We start from the raw sequence: 14,511 nt of genomic DNA, 5'->3' as shown, positions 1-14,511 counted from the left end.
ACTGCGGTGACCAACAGTCTGGCAGCCATGGAAGGGCGCAAAGCCCGTGACCAGAGGACTGGGGCCACTCAACAGGGAGAGCTTGTCTGGCTGTCACCTGATGCAGAGGTCATCCACTGAGGAGAGTGTTTCCCTGGGATGTTCGTCAGAAACAACCAGGGGCAACTGCTTAACGTCACAGCTGCCTCAGGTGGTTGTAAAGTCGGGGTAAACAACAAGTTCAACAAAATTCTTAAAAGCTGGGATATCAAATGACAGAAAGGGGCTTTGAAAAGCTCTGACACGTCGCTGGGATTCTAAAGGACCATCTGCCTGTGCAGGGCTGCCTGCACGCCCAGGGAGGCCCGAGAGACCCGAATCTCTCACACCTGGTGGACCTGGAGGCTCTGGGTGAGCTGAAGCGCAGGGGAAGCCAGGTGTTGACTGCCCACTGCAGCGCTGCAGGGTTAAGAGGATGCTAGCTGTTTGAGAGAGAAACCTTGCAGCTTTGGTCCTTCAAGGATATTTCTCTCACACACAGAGTCCATCTGGTAATGGAAGGAGAGGGAGCTCTGCCATCTCAATAGGAAGCTTCCAAAGCTGGTCACACACGAGTTGTGTGCCGGCCACGCAGGGAAGAGAAGAGCAGGTGGCTGCAAGAGGTATAGGCGAAGGCTGGAAGTACGCGGCTGTCAGCCGTCCTCCTTCAGCCAACCCGCAGGGCAGGGCCCCACCTGGCTGTGTCTACACAGCACAGCATCGCTGCTGCCAATGTGCGCACCCTCAGGTGCGAAGCTCACGAGCTCTGTGGGCAGCCGCTGTGCTCCCTGTCCCACCCCAAGCACCACACAGTGCCTAGCACGTGGTAAGGGTAAATAAACGTTGGCTGAATTAACGAATAACACTGCAAATGCAGAGTTGCAATCAAGTTTTCAGTAACATCATTTAATTATTTAGCTATCGACATGGATACGAATGACAGCACTCATCTGATATGTACGTTCTGAAAGGATTATGTTTTTTAAACAAACATACAGTAACCACTCTTTTAAATATCAACAGGTAAATGTAATCTAGAAATTAATGAATTTAATGATTTATCTTTCAAAGAAGTTTTCATAAAATTTTCCTTTCAAAATGAAAATTAAACTGCCAAAATACCAAGTCATCAATCATATAAATAAAAATAAAGATACCTGCTTTTTCTGAGGTCCTAAGAAATACCATGTCCGATGGAATTCTTTGATTCTGTAGAGAGTAACAGAAAATGTTAATTATCCATATGCAGGTTTATACATTAACACAATTTCATTCCAAAGCAGAAATAGCTAATAAAAACAACTAAAATGTTAAATTAAAATTTATGTTGAAGCAACTCACATTGATAATCTATATTAAAATGAATATTTTGAGTCATGTTTCAGTTGGACCTTTAAGGTTTCTCCCCATTAATGAACCATGTGAATGGTATTCAGTGACGGCTTGAAAACGGCTCCACTTCTGAGAAATGCAAACTGTTGCCGTTTCCGCAGCCTCTGTTGCACCCTGACCCACAACACAGCAGTTACTGCCCTACAAAAACCACACCCTCCCTATCACACTAAATGGCCCCAGAGGGTGAGCAGAGCCCCCTTGCAATGCCTCATACAAAACAGAGCATATCATAAATAAAATGCTTAGTAAATTTTGAGTGAATGAATAAATGTTCAACTGAGCAACCAAAGATACACTCCACAAAACTGAGTTATTTTTCCTTTTCTACTTCATAAAGCAGAAAAGGAAAAAATAACTCAAACGTATTGTATGGCACATAAAAACTTTTATATCATACATTTATTTAATCATTATTATTAATAATCTATCAATTAAGAAAGCTGTATCTAACTGAAGAAAATATATAATTAGAATACTTCACATAATTTCATGAATTATTATATTTTTTTGAGACCTCCATAAGGATTTATCTACATACGATATAAGAAATGACCGTCCATCTGTTTTGCTTGTTGACTCAGTCTGTGCATTAGATGCCACATAGGAGTGACATCACATGGCACTTGTCTTTCTCTGACTGGCTCACGTCACTAAGCAAGCACGATGCTCCCACGTTCATCCACACGGTCGCAAAGGGTAATATACACAGAGAGCAGGCTGACAGCTGTGGAGAGGGAGGCTGGATGCGTGGAGCAAAAAAGAAGAAACTCAGAGACGCGACGCGGACAACAGTGCAGTGGCATGGGGTGGCGCACGGAGGGGGATAAATGGTGGTGGGCGGAGGCCCCCGTGGGGTGAGCAGTGAACAGCACGGTGCACAGATGATGGGCCGTGCGACTCTGTGCCCGAAACCTGTACAATTTTGTTACCCAGTGTCACCCCAATTAATGCAATAAAAAGGAAACAAAATGGATTATATGCCAGTCGGCAAGCAATAAAAAACAAATACAAGTTGTTAAGGCTGAAAAAAGTATGTTGCAGAAGAAAGCGACTTGTTTCTAACATGAAGGAAGAACAGCAATTATGCTCAGAGGAACTCCCAGGCCAAGGAAGAAATCACAAAGGCAATCAGAAAACACTTTTAGCTACCTAGTAATAAAACCTCAACACAGCAAAATACGTGGAACACAGCCAAAGTCAGGAAAACCTTAAGAGGAAAATATACACAAGTAAATGCATACAACAGAAAAGGGAAGCTAAAAATACAGAGAACTAAATACCCATTTGAAAGCAGGAAAAAAAACAGTCGAACCAGAGAAAGTACAAGATGTATGCACATATAAGCACAAAAATTAATGACACAGAAAACAAATAGAGAAAGTAAATATTTTGTAAATATGCCCAACTGAGTTGTAAGAAAAAATAATAAACTAATAAAAGATGGGCAAGCCTTATAAAAAACTACAAATTATTACTGAGAGAAATGAAATAAAACCTAAAAAAATACCACATATCATGTTCCAAAACTAGAATATACAGTATTGCAAAAATGCCAAGTGTCCATAAATTGACCTATATATTCAACAAAATCTTGCTACACTGTTTGGTGGGAATTGACAAGGCATTGCTACTATTTACAGGGAAATACAAAGGCGAAGAACGACCAACACGAGAAACAGACAGCTGCACTGACAACACAGCAAAGTGAAAAGACTGAGACAGTGATGTGGACAAGGCAGGGTCTCCTGGAGAGAGAGAGAGCGTGTTGCCCCCGCGTGAGGCAGAGGCTGCAGAGGGACCCAACTGTGAGGAAGACTAGACTGCAGACCAGTGAGGAACCAGTGCGGAGAAAACCAGATGCCCAAGGTGGGGAGGGGGGTGCCTGACCTCTACTTCAATCAAAACAGAAATCAGTTCCAGAGGAATTATATTTCTGAATATCAAAATCCAAATGACAAAAGTCCTAAACAGTAACACAGAAGAATACTTTCACAACACTTAGGAAAGGAAGAAGACTCCTTTCCCACCATCAACAGTTTTTTAAAAAACTATAAACAAACAGATTAATGAAGTAGACTTCATTAAAATTAAGGGTCTCTGTTCCACACAGCACACCAGGAAGGGAAAGATATTTGCAACACAAAGGACTCACATCCAGACACAGGACGGCCTACAAACTGGCAAGAAAAGGCAGCCTAGCCCTGAAGAAAAATGCAAGAGATTTTCACAGGCTCTTTGCAAGTAAGGAAGATGTCCAAAACCACGAGAAGATGTCCAGCTTCATTAGCCTCCATGGAAATGCACGCCAGCACCACAGCGGCTGTGTACAGACGGGGACGGCCAGCAGACACGGGGAGCCATGGGGCCTCACACTGCTGACCAGAGCACCACTGGACTGGAACGTGCGCACCCCAAACCCCCTCGCCACGTCCCCCCCCCCCCCGACTCCACCCCCCCGTGCCAGGCGCACGAGCGGCAGCAGTGGGTGCACGGTGAACCCACACCGCGGCAGTGTGCTAGCAGGAGCCCCCCTAATCGGCAACGCTTAGAAGCCACCCAAACACTCATCGACAGCAGAACGGACAGAGGGCAACTTAGGTAACAACAAAGCGAATGAACTAGAGCTGCGCACAGTAAAACGGAAGGATCTCACTAATCGTACTGGACCGAGAAAGGCACCACCCAATCACACCCTCATCGCACCGAGTTTTCCAGGCACCCTTGTCAAAAATCAATCAGCCATAAATGATGGCTTCCCTTGTGGACTCTTTCTGCATGAGGGTCTGAGACAGAAATGCGGATAACTCCAGTTTTGTTCACTTTAAAAAAATTATACTGGCTGTTCTGGGTCCCTCGTATTCCCAAAGAAACTTGAGAATCAGCTTGTCAATTTCTGCAAAGAGGTCAGCTGGAAAGTTGAATAAAGCAGGGGTAGGGGGTGGGGGTGGGGAGGGGGACAGCCCTGCCTGAACTTGCAGACCAGCAGAGGGAGTCGTCGTAACAATCCATGAACGTGGGATGTCTTTCCATTCACTTACATCCTCTTAATATGTGTCAACAATGTTTTATAGCTTTCAAATGCAAGTGCTGTATTTCTTTTGTCTATTCTTGAAAAAGAATTCTATTTTATTTACAAGTACTTTATTCCTTTTGATGCCACTGTAAATGAAATTCTTTTAATTTCATTTTCAAGCCATTACTCTTTATTCCCTTATCATTTTTATTGTCTACGAGGCACTTGCAAATAAACGAGATAACTTTAAATAATTGTTGGATATCTTTTATTTTCCCTCCCCTCGAGACTGAGCAACGTGAAAGCATTCCGAACGTGAGGCCCTGGGGCCTGAGTGCGGGAATCTCTCTGCCCATCACCAGCCAGGACGGCCGGGTGCTTTGATCTTTGGCTGTCGTGACTAATGAAGGCATAGACATTCACGCAAAGGCTTCTGTGCCAACCTAAATGAATGTTTCTCTGCGACGAAGGCTCAACAGTTCAATTGCTAGGTCATGTAGTATTTGTATATTTAGCTTTTTAACGGACTAGTAACTTTCCAGGGTTACTGTAACATTGGATATTCCCACAAGAAATGTACAAGTAACCCCTTCTCTTTCTCATCACTGCTGGTGTTCGGTGTTGGCAATGGTTTTCAGTGTAGTCATTCTGCTCTGTGTGATGTTGCATCCTACTTCGCTTACATTGTCAGGTGATCAGGGATACAGAGTATCTTTCCCTGTGCTTATTTTGTATCTCTGTATCTGCTTCAGTGAAATTCTCTTTGTATCTTTTGCCCATTTTCTAATTTGATTTTTTTTTACTATTGACTCTTAACAGTTTTTACATATTCTAAATACAAATCCTTGTCAGATACATGGTTTACAAATATTCCCTCCCACTTTCTCGTTTGTTTTTTCATTATATTGACAAGTCTTTCACAAAGCAGAGTTTTTAATGTTAATGAGATGCAATTTATCAAATTTTATCTTTGATGCACTGCGCTTTTGGGGTCAAGTCTAAGAGCTACTTTCCTGGCCTAGATCCTGAACATGTTTTCCCTATGTGTTTTCTTAAATTTTCAGTTCTCCAGTTTACATGAAAGTCCACAATCTGTTCTGACTGGACATTTGTACGAAGTGTGACGCCTAGATGAGGGTGCCCCCGGGTGCCCAGGGAGCTCCAGCTCACCCACTGAGAGGCGGCCTTTTTCTACCTGAAGTGCATCCCGTGAGCGTATCTGGGTGGGCCTATTTCTGGACTCTCTCAGGCACTGCACGGATTGGCTCTGTCCTCCTTCCAGGCTGTGCTCTTGATGTCTCTAGGGAGGAGGCCTTGGCCTGGGAAGACTGACTCTTCCTCCTTTATTCTCCTGCCAAGACTGCTTCGGCCACTTTAGGACCTGGGCCTTGCCAAATTAGCTTTAGAATGAGCTCGTTTTGTTTGAAAAACGAACAAAGCGTTGCCAGTTCAATTCCCAGTCAGGGCACATGCCTGGGTTGTGGGCCAGGTCCCCAGTTGGGGGAGTGTGAGAGGCAACCACACACTGATACTTCCCTCTCTTTCTCCCTCCTTTCCCCCTCTAAAAATAAATAAAACCTTGAAAAACAAAACAAAACAAAACAAAAAAAACGAACACGGCTTGCTGAGGGTTTGCTAGGGAGTGTGTTAACACCATAGATCAGCTGTGGGGAAGCCCTGGAAGCTGCAGCCTGAGGCCACAGCGTGGCTCTGAGGGCTCTGAAAACTCTGAAAGGGCCCTCCGCTGTGCACGCCTCGTCTGTGTGTTTACAGGGCGACTGTGGGCGCTGCGTTTGCAGCTCAGCTTCCACGTGTCCACTGCTACTGGCATTGGAGTGTGCACCTTACCACTTGCCACCGTGGTGCCCTCCTTAGTTCTGAGAGGTGATTCTATAGATGGCATGGGCTCTTCTGCACACAGTCCTGTCATCTGTGAACAGGGCATTTTTTCCAATCTGAACTCCTTTCCAATCTGAACTCCTTCCACCTCCTTCCCTTGCCTTGGTCAGTGGCTAGAACTGCCCTCTGAGGGAGAGGGTGACAGCAAGCCGCACGCCGTCGGCCCAGCCTAAAGACGAGGCGTCCGCCGTGCACCAGGTGCTGCCCCAGCAACAGGCGTGCACTGACGCTCCCTCCTCGATCTGCCCAGACTGGTGCTGGAAAAGGAGCTGATGCGCAGACTCCACCCCAGCCTCCCAACCCCACACAACTCTCGGCAGGCAGCTTCTTCAGATGGCCAGAGAGACTGAAGGAGCTGGGGCCAGGTCTCCCAGCCAGCATACATGCTGCTGGGCCCTCCGAGAGGCCCGCCTGGCCAGGAATGGGGAGGCCTCGAACCAAAGCCCTGGGACTACGGCCCTGAGTCCAACAACACCCGAGTTCCGCCAACAGCCCAGTGGAGCCTGTGAGTGACAGCCGCCTGGTGGACCCCTTGAGTCCAGACTGGAGAGGGATCCAGAACCAGGAGACCCAGCCCAGCAGCACCCAGGGCCCCGACCACAGGAACTGTGAGGCAGTCAGGGTCGGTGCTGGAGGAAAACGGCATGGAAACCCGTACGACTGCCGCCTGGCTCAGCCTCTCCTCTGCCAGAGTGGGCCCTACAGGCCCAGGTACAGATGTAACGCACCAGGGTGTTCGCTGGGGCCCTTTGCCATGGAAAGCACCTGAAATCTCAGGAGGAACCAAAGGTTGGCAACCTACATAAGTATCCGTGCAAATGAACACCACATAAATGAGTTGCAGATCAGTATGCTTTCTCCTACCTGATGTTTTAAGATCAAACACAGCCCAAACCACCCTCAGCCAGCCGGGTGGGACAGCGGGGCAGCTTTGGTCTGGAGGAGGGGCACTTTTGTCCTTGCACTAGAGGTCCCCACCAGGGGGCTCGGGCTGGTGCGTGCGCGTCCCTGTGGCCCGGACACCACCAGCTCCAAGACTGCTCTGCTCTGCAGGAGGTCTTTTTAAAACTTGCCATTTCAAAACAAACAACAACAAAAAAAACCTTGCTATTTAATATTTTTAAAAAGTTGTTCTTGAGCTTTAAAAATAAGGGCCGGGGGTGCTATCCTGTCCAGCCAGTCGCTCCTCCTCAGGAAGACTGTGGATGAGAAACAGGTCACCTACCACACAGCCACGCCCCAGGCCACGGCAGCCCGCGGTTTCCCCCTCTGGCCACTGTGAGGGTTTTCTAACGGCTTCTCCCTACACTGACCTACACTTTTCCTTTCTAATCCTTTTTCCTTCCATCTACCTTTCCTAACACTGTACCTGACTTTGTTAACCATAAACACTTTATTAACCACACACATTAACTCTGATTGACCATGAGGATTACTATCCAACAACTGTGTAGTCTCTCTCTGTAAAAGGCAGTTCCGGAAACTGAAATGCTTTCTACTGTAGACTCTGATACAGTTCTTGTTAAAACCAAAGAATTCTGATAACGCAACATCCAGCAGTTAACACATTTTATGACTACCTGCACGCACTGAAATGGACTTTAACAAAACAAGACTATACCAAAAAAAAATCTAGGTTTTTCTTCACGTACAGCAAATCTAACACAATGAGGTTAAGATTTAAAATAAACACGTCCATCTCCTTCATCTTCACGAGTTACTCGCACTCGCACTACAAGACAGTAAGTGGCACACACACGTCTAAATGGAGTGAGAGTGCACCCACCTTCTGCACTACGACAAGGTCTCCGACTTGCACGTCTGAACTCTTAACTTGCACTTCACCTAGAAAAAAAGAAGAAGTACAGTCAACTCAAGGAAACAACAGCATACCACAGTTAAACTTTCAATTGATAAACAATACTTCAGAAACAACTTTTGGGGGAAACAACTTTCGGTATTTATCTCCACCTATATTTTCAAAATAAATATTTCAGACAAGTCACTAAAAATTAAGTTCTTAGCTTCCAAATACAATAAAAACCTCAATAAACTACCCCAATAAAAACCACATGGGCATGTGGAAGAGGGTTCCATCCAGAAGGTTCCTCCCAAACCTGCCATTAGTTCAGGTGTGAGTCACATCGCAGCGACGAGAAACACAGCTGAACAAAGTAACTTGAGGACTAAAGGTGAGGCCCTCGCAGATGTGAGGCCCTTCCACGGACACGGCGAATGGCACTGCCTGGCATGCAGCTAACAGGAAAAAAAGGACGACGACGGTCAGATAGAGCAGCGCCCTGCCCCGGAAGCATCACAGACACAGGCTCGGACGGAGAACAGAGGCCTGAAGCTTCGTCAGACAGTGGTCCTTCCACCTGCTGTTGTGGGTGCTATCTGGTAGACACTTATCACACACAACATTTAATACCTAATATCCACCTAAGAGAAGGGCTTGTCCCGCAGAGCAGGTGACACGTCACCAAGGTGAGACCCCAAGTTCTCTCTCTCCCTGAGTCTCTGCACTCTGCCTCTGTCCCTCCCTCCCTCCCTGCTGCTCTCTGTCGCTCCCTTTTAGGACCAGCAACAGCCTTGTGGGTCTTCACATTCTCATTAGCTGCCGCTTTAACTTCCAGTTTACTCGGCTGACAGAACGGAGCTGAGCTCACAGCACGCTCCCGACACGCAGCACCCCTGCCACCCCGCTGACCTCCAGACCACACTCACCCCGTCAGAGAGCATGATCCCCTAAACACCTCCTCCCCACGGAACTGAGCTTCGGTGATGCGCAACTGGTCCTTAAAGAGCTGTTTGCAGGGTGTCAATGAGCTTTGTAAATACTGTTACATTTGTCATGGTCCTCAATTACATAATAAACACACACAGGGTGGAGCTACTTTTTATTCATAAGATAGCAATGTTCTTTAGAATTACCTGTGCGACAAGTCTTAAAATATCTCTGTAATGGATCAGCATGTATCTATTTAACAGCCAGAAAGCAGCCGCGAAAGAATGTCTGTTCTAATCACCTTTCCCTTGGTCACTGAGAGCTCCCTGTCCACGCCCCCAGCCCTGCTAGTTCTCAGCCCAGCACCAGGCGGCAGGGACGGCCGCCTTGCAGGCCTCTGCAGAGCCCCTCCCGCCATGCACTTCCAGTCTCCGTCTCGCTCCTGCCACCCACTCACCCACCCACCGCCCCTTCCCTCGGCTTCTTCCACTCTTTGTCACAGACAACGGTGCCATAAAAAAGCAGTCAACATGTTTCAAGTAGTGTTTTGAAACAGAACACATATCCTTTTTTGTCTTCTTAATCAAGATTTTACATTTCTGAGAAAGTTATTCTTTCACACAACAGACAGAATTTATATTTAATAGCCTTCAACTTCAGGCACTGTGTAGTGATCGCTCTTAATCCCCATGCAACTGGCTCGCAAGCCCATGTTAAGGAAAGCAGCTCACGGTAAAGGCAGTGTGAAGTTCTCTAATGTTAGCGTCGTCATGGGAACAGAAGAGAAGGCCAGACAGTATAGTGTCCCGTCAGCATGACGTCTGTCTCACACCAGTGCTCAGCGGACACATTTCTAAGTTAATTTCTACCCTGAGGTCAGGGGAGGGCTCATATGTCCTTCACGGCCTTCGTCACAAGCCCTCACTGGCTTCCTTTCTGTGCTCCTCCCCAATACCTGGGCGCCTGACGGGGAAGAGGAGGAAAACCTCCTGCTCCCATGCAGCTGGCCCACGGGGAAGTCCAGCACCACAACCTCTGGCCGCCACTCTGAACAGCCGCGAGGATGTGAACGGTGTAATTTCTGCGGCCCTCCGTGCACTGAGCCCATAGCTGGCCCTGGGAAAACACTAACACCAGAGCTGGGAGGCACTGGTAACAACAGAACATCCCTAAGTGTGACAAGTCACAGCACACACAAAACCCAAACCAACAGGGGCGTCCACACCCAGTGCTCACGAAGTGGGCGTGTAAAATTTAACAATAACCAGAAGCAAGTTCTAAATACAGCAACGAAGATACTTCAATGTAGATGCCTGTATTTAAACCCAGTAGCAGTTTTTCTTAAAAATACCCCGTTCAGCTCACCGTCAAGTCTCCACTCGGGAAGCCATACATCGCCAGCCTTTTCCTTTTTGGTACACTAGTGAAGAGTGAGTGACACTGAATAAGGTGACAACAGTCCTCACCCCTCCCCGTAATGGTCCAGTTAAGCCTCTCCTTTATCTCCTTGTCCAGCCTCTGGGCTCCCAGCCATGGGCTGCAGGAGGACGTGGTGGCACACCTCTTTGCTGTGGAAGGGACGTGCTTACCTCACCTGTCCTGGGAGCCGAGGTTCAGGGGCTCCCTGAGGCCAAAGGGACTTGACCGCTCACTCTCGCCCCAAACCCTCCCAGACCTCCGTGCTGCCTGGCGTCTCACTTCGACTTGGACTGTCTGTCTGTGTAAAGAGAACAGGGCATTACATGCTCTCCAACATCTTCGTTTACCTGAGTCAATGTGAACTTCAAATGAACTAGTTGAAAAAACTAAGCATTATGTTTATTCCCACCCAAACTTGACAACTACTTAGAAGATCACGCAAATTCGCTTCCTCACACGCAGGTTCTTCAGAGCTGGCCTCCGAGGAATGTTCTGGCTCCACGCGCTGTCCACACTTCTCCTGTCCCTGCTGCGCCTTCACACAGCCCCTACCCCACAACCAAGTGGTGGCCTCCCTACTCTGACGAGTCTCCTTTTCCCTGAAACCGCGCCCCTCCGGGGCCACAGGGCAAAGGGAGCCCCATGGTGCCCCCAGGGACCAGCACTGGATGCACACCTCCACACAGAGTGCGGCCACAGCCCACCGCCTGAGAGCCTACTGCAGGTGGGATCCGCTGCCAGGTTCGTCGTGGGCATCTCGTCCTGCCAGCACAGCGCAGGTACACTCTGAGGACACTCGGTGTGCCTTTCACAGCAGCACATCCGAACGCACCTGTTCTAAACCATCAGAGGGAGCCTGTGCCCGTTCTACTCATGGTCAGCTGGGACAGGCCGAAGGTCCCAACGGACCAAAGAGAACGTACACCCATGAAACACATCTAACTAGACAGACACTTCACCCAGCAAGTACGGAAACACACTGGTCACTTACTGCCCAGCACTACACCCCCAGGATGGCACGCACAGGTCATCGAGCAAGGGCATGCCCAAAAGGGGCATCGGATTAGCAAGCAGATGACCCCCACCGCCCCAGCAAACTGCCTGGCTGACCTTTGTCATGCAGGTGGGAGTGGCACTGCCCCCCACCACTTGATGTGGGTGTGGAGGGCGGAGCCTAATTTAACACAGACCATGAAGCAAAGTGGGAGAGTTGGGAAATGAGCAATGAATACATTTATTTACATACATACATTCGCTATTTAAAAAGAGATCCATACTCTGAAGGAAAAACAAAATATGCTAAAGAAATTTAAAAGACCTAAATGAAGGGAGAGATATCTCATCCATGGGTCAGGCAACTTAACATTATGAAGATGTCAATTCCTCCTCCGATTTATCTATTGATTCAGTGGGACCCCAATCAAAACCCCAGCAGTCTTCTCCATGGAAGTGGGTTTGAAGTCACACGCAAACGCCAAGGACCCAGGCCGGCCAAGACAGCTCTGCAAATGGAAAACAGAGTTGGCGGCCGGTCCCGGATTTCAGGAATTAGTAAAAAGCAACAGTAGTCAAAAGAGCATGGAATTAGCATAAAGACAGACAAACAGATCAATGGAAAGGAAGAGAATCCAGAATTAAACCCACACTTGAAAGAGAACTGATTTTTGACAAAACTGTACGGCAACGCAGGGGAAAGGATTACTAGTTCCAAAAATGGTGCTGGGAACAACTGGATATCCACACACAACAAAAATACACCCACACCTTCTACCAACACAGCTACTCAAAAAGGGTGTGTGTGTATGTGTGTGTAATGTAAATCCTGAAACAAAAAATAAAACACAGTAGAAAATCTTTGTGAACTTGAGTTAGGCAAAGCATTCTTAAAAAGGACACCTCAAGCAAAGGCTGCAGAGATAGGAAGCGTCCCTGCCCCCAGGTCACAGGCCCCAAGACTATGGAGAAAAGGCCCAACTGCAGAGGGGGTGGGGCTGGGGGAGTGAGGGAGATGCTGGGGGGAACCACAATGCACAAACAACAGTCAGAGGCTCTACAAGTCCAGTGCCTGGTGCCCAGACCACAGCCCCGGGAGGCGGGCCAGCGGGGCACAGGCTTGGGCAGCACTCAAGTCCAGAGACGGACTCCTGCGGGGGCAGAGCGGGCACACAGGCTTCCCGCTGCGGATGACACCAAGGAAGTCACTCAGGGTTCAGGGGCCTCTTCCCAGGATGTGCGGGGGTCACGGTGGGAACGAGATGGGCAAAGCCCGACTCCTCACAGAGCTTGCAGTCCCGTCACACGCAGCAGAGCAAAATACAGTACACCACCAAACAAATGGCATAAGCCACAGCCCAGGAAATGAGAAAATACTGCTGCTCCAGGGAACAAGCCTCCGGCCAAAAGTAACCAACTTTTACTCCTAAACTACAGCGATAACCACAGTAGTTTTCAAAAACATTCTCGAGCAATAACAAAAAAAGCAGAAGGCTCAAATTCAACATAATCGATTATTTTCCTTATTCTGTCAGTAAGGGAAGAACTAGCTTTGGGAAGAATGCTGAAATGTGGTACCAGAGCCACGCCCTGCCCTCCACCGTCCCAGCTAAGTCCCTGCAGAGCCCTGTGGAGGCTGGCCATGCGGACACCCCACCAAGGCACGCGGTTTTGCCTAGAGCAATACGCAGAACTACACCCAGAAAAAAAGTACCTACAGCAATTCACTACTTTCTCCAGATAGATATGCAGTAGAAAATTTGAAAAATTTACTAAGTACTTCGATGTTAAATATTTTATCTACTAACAGATACAAATGGCAAGTATGTGTCACCGTAGACTGAGGACAGCCCTCCACATCCTGGTGACGCCCACCACCATCTGCACAAGGGAGGTCAGCAACCTGGGTCTCCTATAGACTGCTCAGCCACCTAACCAGGGCGGGCCTGCACTCCCAGGCTCCAGGGCCTTGGGCCACCGGGTCAGAGGCTGCGGGCCTGCTGGTGGGTAGCAGCCCCATGCCCTGCGGGAGTCTGTGCAGTTTCCCAGCACCGAGGGGGCAGGGCACCTGTGCCATGCTGAGCCAGAGACCAACGCCCTCCCGGTCTCCTCCCAAGGGCAATAATGAGCAGGGTAGCGCTTCCTTGTCCAGGGCCCCCGTGTGCCAGGGCTGGTCCCTTTCCTGTATAAAACATACCTAAAGAGTAAAACTGCAACACTGTAAGGAAATCAAAATACTTATACTATGCTAGGGTTGAAAGCACATTCTAAGGTTAAAGTAAAAACCACAAAAAAAATCACAAGATTTGCATCCATAAAAATTATCAATTTATCTACATCTGAAAAATGATTTAAAAGTTAATCAAAAAAGATAAAAATAATTGCCATATGATACATTTCTTAGGAGAAATTATAAGGTAAAAGTGGGAAAAGGTAGAAGTAGGAAAAAAGGTGAATAAACTTTCATAAAGGACAAAAAATGAACAATGAAATATTAAAATGTAAGTAGTAGGCAAAACACAGAAAGCATCTTCCCCGATAATGCTGGCAAGTTAAAAAAGCACCGCAGTTCCAATGGCCAGGAGGTGGGGTGAGGGGAGCGCTGGCCGCAGGGCCCACCACGCACTGCTGAGCCTTCATAGGCAGCTGGCTCTCTGACAGCACCTGCTGGGCTGCCGATACCACCTGCAAGCCCCGGGCCTCCTTCCTCTCTGCACTGGCTGAGCCTGTGCCAGCCAGCAGGGTGAGCATGCAGCCCGGAGTCCTGGGGCTGCTAGCGTCCCAGAGGCACCCAGTCCCCGGAGGGGAAGGCCGAGTGCTGCCTGGCACACACATGCACGTGCACACACACAGCTCTTCCGTGTGTACAGAGAGGGCCCGGGTGAGCCAGCTAGAGCTTTCAGTCCTATTTCACGTGTTCCGGGCCATTGCCGTCACCTCCAAACGACGCGATACAAAGCACTGGATGTCTCAGTGTCACGAAGAAATGAATTCAGAGACCCTCTTCGGGGGACTGAGAGAACACCCTGGCCATGCGGCGATGGGG

General features: G+C 48.3%; 1 protein-coding gene across 3 annotated transcripts in view; it reads right to left on the bottom strand.

Moving 5' to 3' along the window:
- The window catches only part of ATP9B (ATPase phospholipid transporting 9B (putative)), a 119,733-nt gene that overhangs the window by 80,567 nt on the left and 24,655 nt on the right, over positions 1-14,511 (bottom strand). For all 3 annotated transcript variants that reach the window (XM_053912324.1, XM_053912325.1, XM_024580637.4), the window contains exons 6-7: positions 8,112-8,170; positions 1,176-1,227 (exon numbers count right to left, since the gene is read on the bottom strand). In XM_053912324.1, coding sequence (XP_053768299.1) covers positions 1,176-1,227; positions 8,112-8,170 — 111 coding nt within the window. The remainder of the gene's footprint in view (positions 1-1,175; positions 1,228-8,111; positions 8,171-14,511) is intronic.

This window comes from Desmodus rotundus, chromosome 10 (assembly GCF_022682495.2).
Source record: "Desmodus rotundus isolate HL8 chromosome 10, HLdesRot8A.1, whole genome shotgun sequence".
Lineage (NCBI taxonomy): Eukaryota > Metazoa > Chordata > Mammalia > Chiroptera > Phyllostomidae > Desmodus > Desmodus rotundus.
This window is presented reverse-complemented; position numbering and strand designations above follow the sequence as displayed.